Consider the following 16,372-nt stretch of genomic DNA (forward strand, 5'->3'; position numbering starts at 1 on the left):
GGCAAACGCCGAAATTGTTTTTTGACACCGCCGCAAGTAAAGGAGGTCCATTGGGAACTTAGACCATCCAATCGATGGGCATAAAAACCATTGGAAGTGTCAAGCGTGGTTTTAAACCGCTTACGCACAAGACTATTCACTAGGGCAGAGCCGTGAGTAGTCTGTACTGCACAGTTACAGCAATGAGAGTTTAAATGCCGGTAATCCAATACCAAACGATATGAACCGTCTGGCTTGTTCACAGTAAAAAGAGGGTTATTCATTGGTGACACACATGTTTCGATTACACCTTGATATTCCAATTGTTCAAGGATAGCCGCGACGGAAGCCTTTGCTTCACGCCGTATGGGATATTGGGGTTGAGGTTGTGGCTGAGACCGTAAAGGAATCTCGTGGCATGGGGACAATTTATCCCAACCACATTGATTGCGGTACACAGCCGGCGCTAGAGCCAGAGCCCACTCTTCTGCAAAATGCAGCGCATCCTCTTTCGAGACTGTGTTCACGAAACTGGGGAGGATTACCTCCTCCCCTCGCGGAGCTGCGATAACAAAAGGTGGGGGCCAGTCAGCCTCCGAAAACTAAATGTCATATGTAGACAAAAGATTTTCCCAAAATACCCCTTTAATGGTTCGCTGTATGTCACCCTCGATTAACAGGACAATTTCAAAAAGTCTATCAGGCGGAGCAACTCTTGTATCAGCTGTTTCAATCACAACATAAGTATCAGTCGTGTCCCCTTCAGTAGTGGACGCAGGGCCTCTCTCACAATGGTAATCTCTGCTGCTCTGTCCAGCAAGGTCAGAGCCCATGTCAGATTCCGAAGCCGCGTTCTCACTATCTGTGGCATATCGATGCGCTGTTAAGGCTGCGACTTTCTTCTTGGCAAACTGCGGTCTCTTAGGCGTAGAGCCTTCCTGCTTTTCTGCACCATTCCTCGGGCGGGGCTGGTCACGTCCTTGCTGGCCACCCTGACCCCTGCCGCCCCCTCCACCACCGGTTGTCGGGGCCGATGAGTCCTGAAAGGAACGAGGAGAGAGTTGGTCAGAAGCCTGAAATCGATCAGGAGATTTAATCGTCGCGCGATCGCGCAAGTCATAAACACGTTCCGACTGCGCAGGCAACGGAGACGCAGGACGAGAAGCCTGGGATTGTTGTTGTTGCCGTTGCTTTCCCTGTTTTTGTTTTTAGGCCAATTTTGTTTCTTGGGCTGAACTTCCGTTTCCAAAGTTTGTCCCTGGGGCTGCTTTTTCTCCTTAACAGAAAAAGGCTTAAGACCCTTACTATTGCGACCCACGGTTTTATAAGCCGCCACAATAATTTTCGCTAACTGTCGGGGTTTTTCGGCATCGGGAAGCGCTGCCAAAGCGTTAGCAACCTGAAAGTTCACTGTCTGCATCCCCCTTGACATTAGCAAGTATGAGATCGCAAACCACATCAAAGGTGCCACACAGGCGCATGCCCAACTCATCCGCAGACTCCGGTCCGTGATCATCTTGAACACGTTTAAGGACCGTAGACAGCACTGACATAGATGGGGTGCCGTAGCACCTTGCATAGACCGCTGCAAAAGTCTTACCCCAGGTCTCACAGTCAACGAGCTCAGGGGCCAAATCTTTCGGCAAACTAAGCGTAAGAATCCGGTGTTTTTCACCAGGAGTCGTACTAGGAAATACAGCTTCCAGCTGGTCAAATTTCTCGGCAAGCCAGAAAGGAAAATCATCCTTATCCTGGGGCTTCTTGCCCATTACGGCATTGACCATGACGGGACTGAGTTTCAAACCACCCTGTCCGGCCGGAAGCGCCACACCTCCCGGGGCTCCACCCGGAAGATTACGGCCCATGTAATGCACTAAGGCTCTAATCACGGCAATCGCGACTACATGTACTCGTCGAAGTTCAGCCACGTTACAATTGCCGTGTAGAGGATGAGGAGTAAATCCAGCCAAAACAGGCCAACTAGCGCCAGGAATGGACAAAGGACCTAACCTCGAAGCGTTCAAAGAATGGGGTAGGACGCCACCAAACCAAACTCGATGCTGCCAAACGTCAATAGGAACTTCCTGTGCCCTGTACGGAGTATACTCATTAGGTACAGCCGTGGGAGTGTACGTGTGGAACACACGAGAATTAGCGTCCACCTCCGGAAATGTCACCCACGAATAAAAAAGTTCGTAAGGGTAAGCAGCATCCGCACTCACCACCATGATCACAGCCAAGCCTTCCAAAGGCACATTGTTCATCCGCAAATCATCTCGCACCGCAATGCGACTATGCTGCGGAATGTCCACGGCAGCCATGACAGCACAAGAAATATGAAAAACAAAGTAAACTTTGTAGCACAACTGGGTAGTAATTCAAGGAAACCGTTTTAGTTAAGATTCAAGCTTGAAAAGACCTATTTTAAAAATAGGTAGGTTTTTCTGACACCACCGTTTTCCGGAAACGGCAGTGAAGGAGTTAAGGTTTGAATGATATACTACTCGAGTGTCATGATATAAGGCCAACAACGTATGGGCGCCATGTAGCGGGAATTCCGTTCTCCTACAGAACTGTGCATAGAGACCTGGAACCTCGGTGAATTAGGATGGCCCAAAACTCATTTCAGTACCCAAAATCCCCTTACCGAGCTAGCTATAGTGTCTCATTGGTCATAACAAACTCCCAATGCTTAAACAGACTAGAACATGAACTTAGTTTACCTCAGGTATCGTGGAACACATGAACTCTCTTTCGTTATATAATCATTGCAAACCAGAACGTGGAGTAAATGAGGACATTTGCATATTTGAAATATTTATTTACTAATGGAGGGTTCTCAAACGCAGTATCTTATACAATACTAGCAAACACATTATAAGCAACAAAGTTATCAGCATAGTTATTAGTCCATAAAAGGCGAATGGTGACAGCATACTAAGATGCTGAAATTAATAGGAATTAACAACACCTAATTCTCACCCTCCCTATTTAGCATAGTATTTTATATCTATGAAGGTCTCATTTGGGTTTTAGCAGGGCGGGCCCATACCTTAAAATCTCAGTGGCAGAGGATCACATCATCTTCCACCATCTCTCTGCATGCGAAGCACCATCAAGTGTGTTACATGTGTGTTCAGCACAACAATATAAAACCCGCTTAGAGCCAGATTTTGGTAGCAGCATGTGTGTTATGTCTCTAGAAGTGCGAAGATCAGACCTCACAACAACATCGTGTCGAGTTATCCTTGGAGCCTTCAGCACTCACTGTGCAGACAGTGTACCAAGCAAAACTGATATCAGAGCAATAACATATTATTTCTTAAGTAAATCACAAAGCTCTTCTGGGTTGAAAGCTAAAGCAACAATTATGTGTTGTGTGCAAAATGAAGCAGAAAGGAAAAATGGTGTTTAAACATTTAATAAGCCCATGGTAACTTAACACAGTATATAGAAAAGAATTAGCTATATGACAGTAGTGACGTGAAGGTGAAAGTTTAAAAGCTATACAGGGATCCCAGTACCCGAGGGTAAATTATATTTTAATAACTGGGTCACTGTTAGCATTAAAAAAAGGCTGTTGGATGTTATAGGAGTGTTAATTAGGGTCTCCTACATCCAGGTGTGGTCTACATGTTTCAGCCAGGCCTTTATGATTAAAACTGGCTTTCCTCAGGACCAAAGTGTGTAGGTGCAGATTACTTAATTTCAAGTGATTGTGTAATTTTGAAAATGTGTAGCACTCGCTAAGGTGCTTTACATGTGTGAGGGGGATTCCCTCTTAGAGCATTACTGGACATACAACAAGTATGACAAAACACACATACAAGGGAGAGTCTTAGTATGGTAACATATTCACAAAACAGTTTGAGTGCTAATATCTATTGTGCTGTGTAGACGATAAATAAGCGGCAAATGGTGTAGCCATATTGGTGGTATGACTAAGGTGAAAGTTATCATATATACATGAAGTTTTGTGGTGGGCTAAACATCGTAAGCGTATCAACACAAAAAAACTGTGGTAGGTGCATGAAAGGAAGATTATCCTCACGTTGGCTTGTTGCCAAATTAGCCCCATGGAGTAGTCCGTCAGAGGAGTGGACCCTGGGAAGATAAAAGGGCCTCAGGGGGTTAGGGACCTGTGGAAAGATAGCTTATCCGGCACGTAGCTGAAGCGCTCGGTTTACTCACGAAACTTTCAATCAGTGTCTGCGTTGAACCTCTTGTTGTCTCTGTGGCCTCCGAAAGACTGTCCTGGGCCGTGTTTGTGCCTTAAATGCAGTCTGCATCATTCAGAACACCTGTGCGGGGAAGGACAGAGAAAACAGACTGTGCGAGGACACGCTGAGTCATGGCTATGCTGCACATGTGCAGGAGAGTAGTGTATCCTGCTGTGAGCATGCCCATGTGCAGGGACATGCTGAGTTTTGGCTATGCTGAGCATGTGCGGGAGAGTAGTGTATCCTGCTGTGAGCATGCCCATGTGCGGGAGAGTAGTGTATTCTGCTATGAGCATGCGCTGTACCGATTGTCGGCGCCTGCGCATTGGGTGTGGCTCTGTTAGCTGTTCCCAGTGTACACAAATTAGTGTACAGGTGTGGTAACATGAACGGTTGAGAAATTAAGAGCGGTAACGGTGAAAAAGGACTTAAACGCTGTAGGGTTAAGTTATGCGGCCATGTGTATTATAACTGGCTAATACAACAGAGAGACATTTAGCACGGAGAGGAATCAAGAGTAGTGTTTCATGTGGGGAGAAAAAAAGTCATGTCTTCAGCGAGCTCCAAGGTATGGAGTCATTCAAGCCCAAACCCAGTTGCTGGGTGGAGAGGCGATAGATCCATCTCTGTTCTTTTGTATGAAGGATCTGGTCATTGTCTGTTTGGTTAATGTCAAATTGTTCAATGACAGTCCAGGACATGTAATTGGGGGTGTGGTGTGCCGTGAGGTAGTGCTCTGTCAGTCTGCTGATCTTTTTGCCACACCTGATCATGCTTCTGTGTTCAACCACTCTAGTCCTGATTTTGCGGGTCGTCATAACCACATAACAGAGCCCGCAGGGGCATGTTATGAGGTACTTAAGGTTGCTGGAGTTGCAGTTTGTGTGTTGGCATTGTGTCCAGATTTTGCCAGGTTCAAGGTTGAGAGATTTCGTTGGTTTAGTGAGATGGCACACACTGCAGTTGTTACATGGGTAATGGCCAGTGACTTGGGGGAGGCCCTAACAGTTGAGGACTGTATTGTCCATAGATTTAGGACTGGCACGTGGTCGTGTTGACACTAGTTTGTCTTTATGGTTGTTAGCACGTTTAAATGCAAAGCGCAGAGTCTCCCATTCTCTGGTGCCTGAATGGATTATCTTCCAATGTTTGCGGATGATACTAGAAACTTGATTTGACGCTGTATTATAGGTGGTGACACAGGTCATGGGTGGTAGTTCCTGGTCTTTTGTCACCGTTTCCAGTAGCGATTCTCTGTTTATATTGCGGGCCTTTTGCTGGTTTTGGCAATAATGGCGTTTGGGTATCCACGCTCCTGTAGTTTGTGTGATAAGGTGCGGGATTGTCTTTTGTAGTCCGCTAGGTGGCTGCAGTTGCTGCGGATCAGCAGGAATTGCCCAAAGGGTAGGTTTTCTCTTAAGGGTCTGGGTTGGAAGCTATCAAACCGCAACAGCGAGTTCTTAGCTGTGGGTTTGTAGTAGGTGGTAGTGCGCAGAGTCCCTTGTTCTGCTGTAATGTTGAGATCCAGAAAGGCCAGCTCGGTGGCACTGGAGTTGCACGTGAATCGTAGGTAAGGGTCACGCTCATTAAGCCAAGTGAGAAAAATGTGTTCCCTCCCAAATCACGAAGATGTCATCTATGTACCTGCGCCAGATCTTTATATTTTGTGAGTATGGGTTGATCAGAGCTACCGTTGGTTTGCAGGTAGTAAGTGCCTTCATACTCGAAATAGTTTTCCTTGAGTGCTAGGGCTGCGCAGTCAAGGAAGAATTGCTGTGGTGTATGGTACATCCAGGGGTTTTGCATCAATACATATTGTAGGACTTAAAGGGTGGCGTCTTATGGGAGACTGGTGTAAAGACTTTCTATGTCCAGTCCCACCAGGAGTTGGGTGGTTTGATCGAAGTTCATTTCGTTGATGATGTTCAGGAGGTGTTTGGTATCTTTTATGTAGGTAAGGGTTTCTTGTACCAGTGGGTTCAGGAAAGGTCACAGTACCTAGAAAGTGGTTCCAATAGTGAGTTGATCCCTGAGACTATGGGTCTTCCTGGAGGTGGTATGGTGCCCTTGTGCACTTTGGGTACATATTAAAAGTAAGTTACTTTCGCATTTTTGGTGCACAGGTATTCTGCCTCTTGGGTTGAGATTTGTTCAGCGTCACTGGCTCTATTTACCAGGGTGTGTATGGTGATTTGCAGTTCCGCGGTGGGGTCTTTATCCAGGCGTTTGTAATTACGTGTGTCGCTGAGGAGTCTGCGGCATTCTTGATCGTAGTCGGTTTTATCCATAAGGACGATCCCTCCCCCCTTGTCAGCTGGTTTGATGACAATGGTGGGGTTATTTTGTAGGCGTTTTATGATGTCCCGGTCTTTTTTCGATAGATTGTTGAAGGTTCAGTTTCTTTATGTCAGTGTAAACCGCTTGCTCAAAGGTAGAGATTTCTGTGGGTACACTGGTAGGAGGTGGCACAAAGGTGGATTTTAACCTAAGGCCTGTTTCATTGGGCTTGGTATCGGTGGTAGTTTCTTCCGGTGTCACTTTTTCAAAGAAGGCCTTCAGTTTTAGCTTTCAAAAAACTCAGCTAGGTCGACATTGAGTTTAAATTTGTCCAGTCGTGTGGTAGGGACGAACGAGAGGCCTTTACTGAGGACCACTGTCTCGCTTTCTGTCACAGGTTTACTCGATAAATTAAACACCAGGGATGTGGGTGTGTCAGGAGTCACTGTTTGTTCGTTTATGGTTGTTCCCGGAATTTATTGCGGGTGTTGGCGCTGACAGGGTCTTCTTCCCATTGGACTTGCTGGTAGTTCCGTCTCCTGCTGCGTGATCTGCGGCCCTGTCCTAAAAAGGGGGTCTTTGGTTCCTTTGGTAGAAGGGCATTGGGCCAGGTGGGTATAGGGGTGGGTATCCATAGTATGCATGTTGCATTTGTCCAAATGGCGGTGGGCCGAAGGTGTGAGTTTGTGGTGGTCCCTGCCAGTTTTGTGGCCGGCGTTGGCCTCGGCGTCCTCTACCGCGTTTATTGTTGGAGCCTGCGCTCAAGTCGCTTTATATAGATGTGTTTTCTCCTGAGCTGTCATAGGTGCCATCTGTTTTGTTCAGGGGTACATAGTCATTCTCCGCGTATGGGTATGTTTTGGAATAGCTGAATTTCTTTTTGAAATTTGTTCATTGTGCTTTGGGTCAGATATTCTTTGTATTCAGCCATCTCTTTGTTCTGATCGTCAAGTTTCTCTTTGCATGATCATGATGTTAGTGGGGTTTTGAAGTGGCTCTCTGTGGTTTGGATATCAATAATTATAGCGTCGGAGAGACGTTTCGCTGTTTTAATGATGAGCACTAACCAGTCCCTGGTGCAGTGCCAGGCTAGCTAGTCAGAGGCCTGCCCCCTTTCCCCACCGCTCTGCAAACATGACTACCAGTTAAAAAACATAGAAATTCACTTAAAAAATCCAAAGGTTACATTGACCTTATAGTTAGGAAATAGATTTTGAAAAACCATAGAAATTCACTGTAAACAAGCATTTGCAATGCAATAGGTCTCGCATTAGGAAAGGTTGAGCTATTGGTATTGTAAATGACACATTTTGTATTTATGTGTTGGTTTTGAAAATAGCTAAACTAATATCTTTGTCATTTACAATGCCAATAGTTTTAACTTTCGCAAATGTGACAACTATAGCATTTGTAATGCAATATGTGTTGTATTTACGTGACTTAGATGTATTGATGTTGATATATTGATGTATTGATATTACAAATAACAAATTGATATTACAAATAACAATGGCTCAAATGCTGTTGCTGTGTTGCTATCTCTCTAGGGACACTCAGCTTGAAAACACTCGACTTGCTAGCTGCAATGCTACATCCACTATGCTTTGCCTCTAGACACGTTGATCCCTCGCAGACTGTGCTGACTCTGCCCTCCTGATTCTGAAACTGACCAATGCAGTCACCACACAGTCTCTTCTCTCTGTCTTATGATGTCTGCCCTGCCACCATTTACTTTGGACCCTCACAACTCCTCCCCCTCACACACCCTCCCGCTCACACACCCTCTCACCCTCAAACACCCTCACCCCTTCACCCCTCACACCCCCTCACCCTCACACACCCTCACCCCCATCACCCTCACCCCCATCAACCTCACCCCGTCACACTCACCCTCCCTCACCCTCACACCCCCTCACCCTCACACACCCTCACACCCTCACCCATCCTCACTCCACCTCACAACCCTCTCACCCTCACTCACCCTCACCCCCTCAGACCCCCACACACCTTCACCCTCACACACCACACCACTCAGGAACACCACCACATCACTCAGGGACACCACCACATCACTCCGGGACACCACCACATCACTCAGGGACACCACCACATCACTCTGGGACACCACCACATCACTCTAATACACCACCACATCACTCTGGGACACCGCCACATCACTCAGCCCAACCACATCATCACTCAGCACCACAACAGCACTGTCCTTGCTTGCTACCAACAAGCAGTGCCATAACCAATAGGACTCGCATTAGGAAAGTGTAAGCTATTGGCTTTGTGAATAACAATGCTATTAATTTATATATTTTCAAAGCCAACACATATTTAAAAAAATTGTCATTTACAGTACCAATAGCTCACACTTTCCTAATGCGAGACCTATTGCATTGCAAATGCTTGTTACTGTTAATTACCGCAAATTTTGAATTTACTGTGAATGGTACATAATTACACGCGTGGAAAAATTGTACAATTTCAGGATTTTGCATAACAGGTTTGACACCAGATTACGCAAATTACACCCTCAGAATTAAAATTTCAGCCAGGCCTAATTGTTATCTGTTTCTTTGTAGTCCAACACATTCCCAATGAAACCAGAGCGTTTGGTAGTTCGATCTCTTTGTCTTATTGTGTCTCACCTTGGCTTGGCAACGTTTTTCTTTGCAAAATTCTGTTTGTGTGCGTATTTTTTTATTGCCCCCCACTTTTTACTAACTATTCTTAATCATAATTAATTCATCCCCTTACCAAAGTTCATGTTTCCTCTGAGCGATTCAAGACCTGCTGTTTAACTAGACCTGCCCCCCCCCCCCGCCATTCATTTGCTTGGCTCGCAAAGTGCAGCAGTTTTCTCCATCATGTCTCTCGAGGTCTCCTCCTTGTTAGCATCACTCTTCCCCTTTTACTTTTCTTACTTCCCGAGTCTGTTACTGGCTCAGATAAGACTGCGATAAGCTTTTCTACTCTTAATGTTGTTGTGGTTGTCCTACCTCTGATGATCACTTTGAGCCTATTAAGATCTTGTAAAAAATACTATGGCATCTAACTCCTAATGTCTAGAGGAATTATGTTTCAATTTCCACTGCCTCCCAGCTAATGATTAATCTAGTAAATATCTGAAGATCTCCAAGAGTCAGAGTTTTTTTTCATTTTCAGAAGTGACTTGGCTTGCTCCTACAACATAAACCCTCCAAAGTAAGCAATCAGTGGCAGCTGCTGGCAATGAAACTTGGTGGAGCAGCGCAGGGGGAGCGAATAAAAAATTAAACTACTTACCTGCCACTGCCAGACACCGCCTCAGTGCTCCTCTGCTTCCCTTCCCACCCAATCCAGATGCTGCTCTCATGCTTGTACCCAGCATGAGAGAAGCTCTCGGATTGGCCTGAGAGGGTTAAAGTGCAGCTCAGTAAGAGCCTGGGAGTATGTGCTTGTTCTCCACCCGGCTGTGCAACACAGCTCAGGTGGGGAATTCTAAGTGTGCCTGTCAGTTTGGCTGCCCTAAGACAGCGGGCAAAACCAACATGCGCACTCATAGTGCACAACTCCCCTCCTCCCTGCTGCTGACGGAGTAGATGGCCCCGCCCCACCTTAGACTCCGCAGACTTGGTGTAGCAAGTATAATACTCGGTAAGTAAGTGAAAAATAAAATTGTAATTTAATAGTATTATTATCATTTTATTTTTATGTGTTGCCTTTCAGTGGTGGGCATCGCTCCTCCGCCATAACGGAGGCTTTTTTTAAAGCCTTTTATTTGGTTTATAGGCATTACATTTTAAATGAAATGTCCAGGGAGAATGAGAATTCATTTACATCACTCTTCGGTTAGTCATTGGGTATTCCTCCCTTTCGCCTCCCAAACAAGATGCTCACCTTCTTACAAACATACTTCCCTACCTATTAATATTCATTCTGCAGCACACAAAGAAAGAGGTAAATGCCCTCGAGGTATTCCTTCCTGCAGAAAAACAATTCTGCTTTCAACACAGGCACCCCTGTACCATGGTGCAAGAGTGCCTGCGTTGGCGATAGGCAGCACTTTGTGCGCCAGCGCTGGCAGAGTGTAGGAATGCACTGTATAATGTTAAATACGGTGCATTCCTGCCCTCTCCCTTTTACATAGCGCAGCAAAGAGGCTTGCTGCATTGCGTGAACATTTTATAAATATGCCCCCTATTTTACTGCCTTGCCTTAGGGGCCATGACACACTTGATAGCTTACTGCTTGCATTCACTTAATTCATTTACTAAAGCATTGTGTCACCGGATTTCCAGTGGCACACAACTGACTGTATCTATAATCCCCACTCAATTTCAGGGTTTGGTCCCTTTACACATGCATATTAGATTTGGCATCCATTTTTCTGAGATATATTTTTGTTTCTTCCCGGGGGAAGCATATGTTGAGGGTGGCACATCTACGGGTATTCTTACGAATCCGCATTATTGTAACACCATTCATCATTTCTTTTTAGTTTATATCTAATTTTCCAAGAAAAGATTTGTTTGAGGATCCAGCATGGTTGTCCGGTACGATATTCACCCTCACAGCCAAGTGAAGCCTGAAATACATAGTTTATTTTAAAAATATAGATAAGAGGCGTGGAGATCCCCACAAGGCCACTATTACCTTTGACAGATCCTTCTAAATTAATTCCCTCATTTAGTAACAATGGAGGATAAATGGTGTTTATGATATTCATCTGAAACTACCTTTTTACATTGGCTGATGAGTTTCAGTTTTTCCTGATAAAATTGGTTATACTTTAAACACTGAAGAGGATGGCTCTCAAGCATTGGTGCATTTCTGCTACTCCACCTCATCTCCCATACACAACACAACATGTTTAAAAGAAAAAAGAGAATAATCAGTGGCAAGGCTTTTCCTGCGCAGAAAGTTACTCAAGTGTTCCCCTAAATTAAATGCAATCTACTAATATAGTGTGCTCCAAGGGCGGGGACAGCCACTCATATCCCCGTTTGATTCGGGTGGGGAAAACTCTGTGCTGCTCGGAGAACAGATTACGTGCTGGATGGGGACTATATGAAACTGACGTGGAACACTTTTGCGGAATTGAGAATTTTGACCTTGAACTACTGTGACCCGTGTAATTAGACTGTGGATGGATATCCGAATAGCCCTGATGAAGGCAGAGAAGGGGAGGCATCAGAACTGACGAAACACGTGTTAGCTATATGTGATCTGGAGAAGGTTATTTGTGACTAACAAGATTTTATCGAACAACAAGAATAAAATTGCCGTGTATAAAGAAGATTGACTGGACTTCTTTGTGTTACATGTGGAGTTGTGCTCAGGACATTTTGCAATTTTCACAAGATATTTAAATATAGCCAAAAAACATCTCACCTGTAAGTACTCCGTTCTGTAACATGAGGCGTTCAATTTTTTGCATGTATATACTCATGAAGGAGATTATATTGAGTGGGGTGGTGAGGGTTCTAGGATAAGAAGAAAACTCAAATGCTAAGGAAAACCCTACTCTGAACAGTTCAACCTCCCTACCTTCCTAAGGTAGAAACCTAGAGACTACCTGCTTCCTGCCCCTTTAGTTAGAAACTGTTGTGAGTGGGTTAGCTCATGTTTTGCTCAAGAACAATGAACTACAGCATCGACAGGCTTTATTGTTCCAAGCGGTCAAAATGGCAGCATGCCAGCCCAGGGCATAGAATAGGCAGAACTGCGGAAAACAGGCCACACATGTTATTACTTCCCAGCTGTAAGATGTGGTCTAGGACCTACACATTTGAAGGACCTACCACTTGTAGCAAGTTTGCTGTCAAACTACTAGGCTTTGGGGCAAGCTGATAAAACCCTGATATCGTTAGAGGTATAGCCATAACAGCCAGTTCCAGTACCAATCGGCAGGTTAATAATCCACACTTTCTGCTTTACAATTAGTTTATTATTGTTGCAAGGGATACAGACATATTGAACATGAAAGCAAAAGCAGTACATGGCATAAGGGTCAAACATATATAGAGATATAAACCAGTTAAGATTACAGAAATGTCGTATGAAATAGATGAATTGTGATGAGGAAACAAACTGCAAAGTACTAAACTTTAGATACAAATACAGATTACATACATTTAATCAGAGTACAATAATGGAATTAGTTATTCTTCTTTTCAGATCATATTAGGTTAATTTCCTGGACAGTTTTAAACTCATTGAGTGAAGAACATGGCCCTATGTTATAGGGTAGGGTAGCTTCTCCAACTAGTAGCTCGTGACTTTGAAGTAACTCTCCAGCTCAGCCTACTCAACAAGAAGCATTTGCATTATTGAATATGTATACCAGAATTCAAAAGCCCGCAATTGAGATGGAAATGTGTGTATTTTCAGAATTCATTAGCGGATGTTTGACTAAAATAGTTGAATTTTCAATTCAACCACTGAAATAATTCAGTTGGTTAACAATAAACATGTTATTTCAGTGCCAAGATAATTTATAAAGTAAACGTGCACTTTACAAATACATGTTATATTTAAAGCTGATATTTGAGTGATAAATTATGTGGCATTGGGGAGACTTATGATTGTGTTGCACTGCAGTTATGGCTGTTATGTATTAGCCATGTAGAGGCTTTCAAATTGATAAAATCTTTTCCAGATTACTGCTGGCAACTCTGCCAGATGCACAAATGTGATCATTTCTCATTTACTAGCATGAGATGGCCACTAATGTAATCTTATGCAATGTGGTCACTATTACAACACTAACAATATTAGTAGCTTGGCATATGTGTTTAACTTTAGTAGCTCTTATTACAGAAAAGGTTGGACACTCCTGGGGTAGGGAGTTCCAGTGACATGGCCGAGATGATGGCGAGGCCAGAATCGGGTTGATGAACAGGAGGGTTAGGGAGTCACAAAAAGATTTAGCGTAGAATATCAAAGATTCTTGGTGGGTTCCTATTATGTCAAAAAGTCATTCAAGTAGCCAGGAAAGATCTACTTAACTGCTTTAAATACAAGCATCAATAGTTTTTAGAGTGCCCTGCTTTTTTTCTTTTTTTACAACTATCCAGCTTCATGTCAGAAGGTAAAGGTGGGAGTGTGTTTAGGGAGGGTAAATAAGGTTTGAGTCGTGGAGAGAAGAAGCAGTGAGGTAGTCTAGTGACCAGGCTGTTACTGTAGTCCAGTTTGGAGAGTACCCAGGATTTGATTCCTGTTTTGTCAGGGTACAATGGAAGAGTGGAGTGTATTTTCTTTTTTTAACCATTTGAAACCGAGTTGCTGAAGCAGTCGTGATGATAAATTGATCCATATGCATCGATGGGCCAATATAATTTAGGCTTCTAGCAGAGGAGGCGAAAGCCAAGGTGTCAGAGGGTAGACGGAGGTGGGAGGAGAAAACGGTGCTGGGGAGGCATTGTGATTGTAGAGCAATATACTTCAATGCCATGTTGTCTTGCTTTAGTTTATTGCAGTAAGATAGTATTGCATGCAAATATCTCTTCTTATGCTCCTCTTCCTCCTCTTTAACCAGGAGCAGCAAATCCAGGCCAAGAAGACCACATGGAGGCAGAAGCATGAAACGTTCATCAGGAATATTCGCCAGGCCAGGGAGGTACAACAGGTCATCGCCAAGGGGGGGAAGCTGTCAGATCTGCCTCCACCGCCTCCTGATGAAAATCCAGACTATGTTGCCTGCCCACACTGCAGCCGCCGTTTTGCTCCCAATGTGGCTGAGAGACACATTCCCAAGTGTGAGACTATCAAGAGCAAACCACGACCGCCTCCACAGCGGAGGCGATAAGAGCCCTCCCCTCGCAAGCTCGCTCTCTAGTTTCCCGAAAATTAGGACAAACAGGGATATCATGAGACTGAACTGCCAGAGTCTATGTAGTGGATACCTTCCATTTAGATGTAGAGTGAAGGGGGATAGATAAGACAAGCACATTTACCTTCTACATTCATATGTTCCTGTTATTGTAAAGTGGCAGGCTTTTGTCATGGAGAAATGGGAGCAAATTGACAGGACAAAAACTGGGACAGTCCCGAGTGCCTAATTCTTGAAGCCTGTGACCACATGTAATTACATACTGGTTTTCGTGTAAATAATTTACTTCTGAAATGTAGAATCAAGGGCATGGGTCATAGAAGACATCCATGAAATATACGTCAAATCCACAACATATCGGTCTCACACATTTGCCTGCACCTATAAGTCTTTGTGGTTTTTGCATCTTCAAAGGACCATGCCTGTGTGTTCAGGTACTTTCAGTCACCCCCCACACCCATTCCTAGAGAATCATAACACTTAATGTACTGTTTGTTCTTCTGATTGACAAGCTTAAAGTCGCAATAAATATGGATTAACTATGAACATTCAAAATTGCTGTACCATCTTGAATAACCAGATGCTCCCAGTGCCAGCTACACACTCACCATACTCCCCGTCTACCTATTAAGCGCTGACTCTTGGCCTGAAATGTCTACAAGGATCTCTTGAGAATAAAATGAACACTCAAAAGTAATCCCAAGGCATCCATTGCTGCTGCATTTATCGAAGAGGAGAACCTCCTAAGCTGAAAAGACAATTATAATGTGGCGAAACCAGTGTGTTTGTGTGTGTATATACTTACTACTTAGTATGGTGTTCTTGATATCTTTGTGCCTTTGCTGATGAGACTAGTCTTGTGCCTTTGAGGTCACCTGTCCTTAGCTCATTTCCAACTAATCATTTATCTCCTTGACAGGGAGCATTAGGAATAATATCTTATGTGGGAGATACCCAACCACAGCAGACCTCCCCAGTTTAAACTTTGTATTTGTGGTGGTATAAGAACTAAGCCTGGGCAGTGAACTCCGCTCCGCTCGCGGAGTGTGCAGAGTTTTCCACACTCCGTGTTATGCGGAGCTCGCAGAGTTTTTTCCCTCGCTCGTGTTTGTCAACGTCAAGTTCGTGAGCGCAAATGAGGAAAATCCACCTCCCTGCGAGATTTTTCCAAGGTCGTGATAGTCAACATCAAGTTGGCAAGCACGAGCTTGGAAAATCAACCTCCTGGCAAGATTTCCCAACATGGGTGTCGGATTTCTCATCGCGTTGAGAAACCGTCCGTTCACGTTCGGAAAGCTGCTGCTCCAGTAAAAATCTACTCAAGCGGCAGAAAAGAAGCAGCACCAGCTTGCGCGGTGCATGGTACCGTTCACGATGATTGCACAGTGCGGACAAGCACCTGGCACTGATAATCACAGCGAACTGTATTTATCTAGCGCACTCTGCTGCTTGCGGAGCTCCGCGTAGAACAGTGGACTTTTTTTTGTGCTGAGTCTGCCCAGGCTTAATAAGAACTTTGCTCTAAGAAAGAAATAGCATTTGAGACTTCTTATATAAGTTCTGAAGGTTTCATCCGGATGAGTTATGGGGAAGGGTTGGGGGCAATGTGATCATGTTGTGGGAGACAAAAACATTGACTGACTACTGGGAAGTACTGTTTTTGCACTGGATCGTGTGTTTTGTTTTTCTGCCATGCACATCTAATATTTTTTAATGATTTGATCAAGCTCCTATGTAAATCTCAAAAGCTGAAATGTTGAATTTTGTTTTTATATAAAATATTTGCGTGGTACACTTTGTGGCATTTTCAATGATCGTAAGACGTCGTTTACTTTAGAGTGAGTGCTTGAATAAACGTTTTCCAGCATGTGATTTTACGAAGATCCATAACAATGCTTTAGGGTTTTCTGACAGCATAGTGCACAGTGCTAATCAAATCCCTTGCAGATGCATGCATCTTAATCCCACAAATTAGGAGACATTAGAGAATCAATTTGGATTGAATGAAACATGCGGCAATTAGACATTCCAGTTAACATGACACATGGTTGGCATCTCATTCTAAAATTAAGAATCA

At 44.2% G+C, this 16,372-nt stretch overlaps 1 protein-coding gene across 1 annotated transcript in view; it reads left to right on the forward strand.

Moving 5' to 3' along the window:
* The window catches only part of ZC2HC1C (zinc finger C2HC-type containing 1C), a 61,920-nt gene extending 45,828 nt beyond the window's left edge, over positions 1-16,092 (forward strand). The window contains exon 3 of the mRNA XM_086937509.1: positions 14,002-16,092. Within this exon, the coding sequence (XP_086793635.1) occupies positions 14,002-14,271 (270 nt within the window). The 3' untranslated portion in view covers positions 14,272-16,092. The remainder of the gene's footprint in view (positions 1-14,001) is intronic.
* The last annotated feature ends 280 nt before the right edge of the window (positions 16,093-16,372 follow it).

This window comes from Lissotriton vulgaris, chromosome 9, assembly GCF_964263255.1.
Source record: "Lissotriton vulgaris chromosome 9, aLisVul1.2, whole genome shotgun sequence".
Classification (NCBI taxonomy): Eukaryota; Metazoa; Chordata; class Amphibia; order Caudata; family Salamandridae; genus Lissotriton; species Lissotriton vulgaris.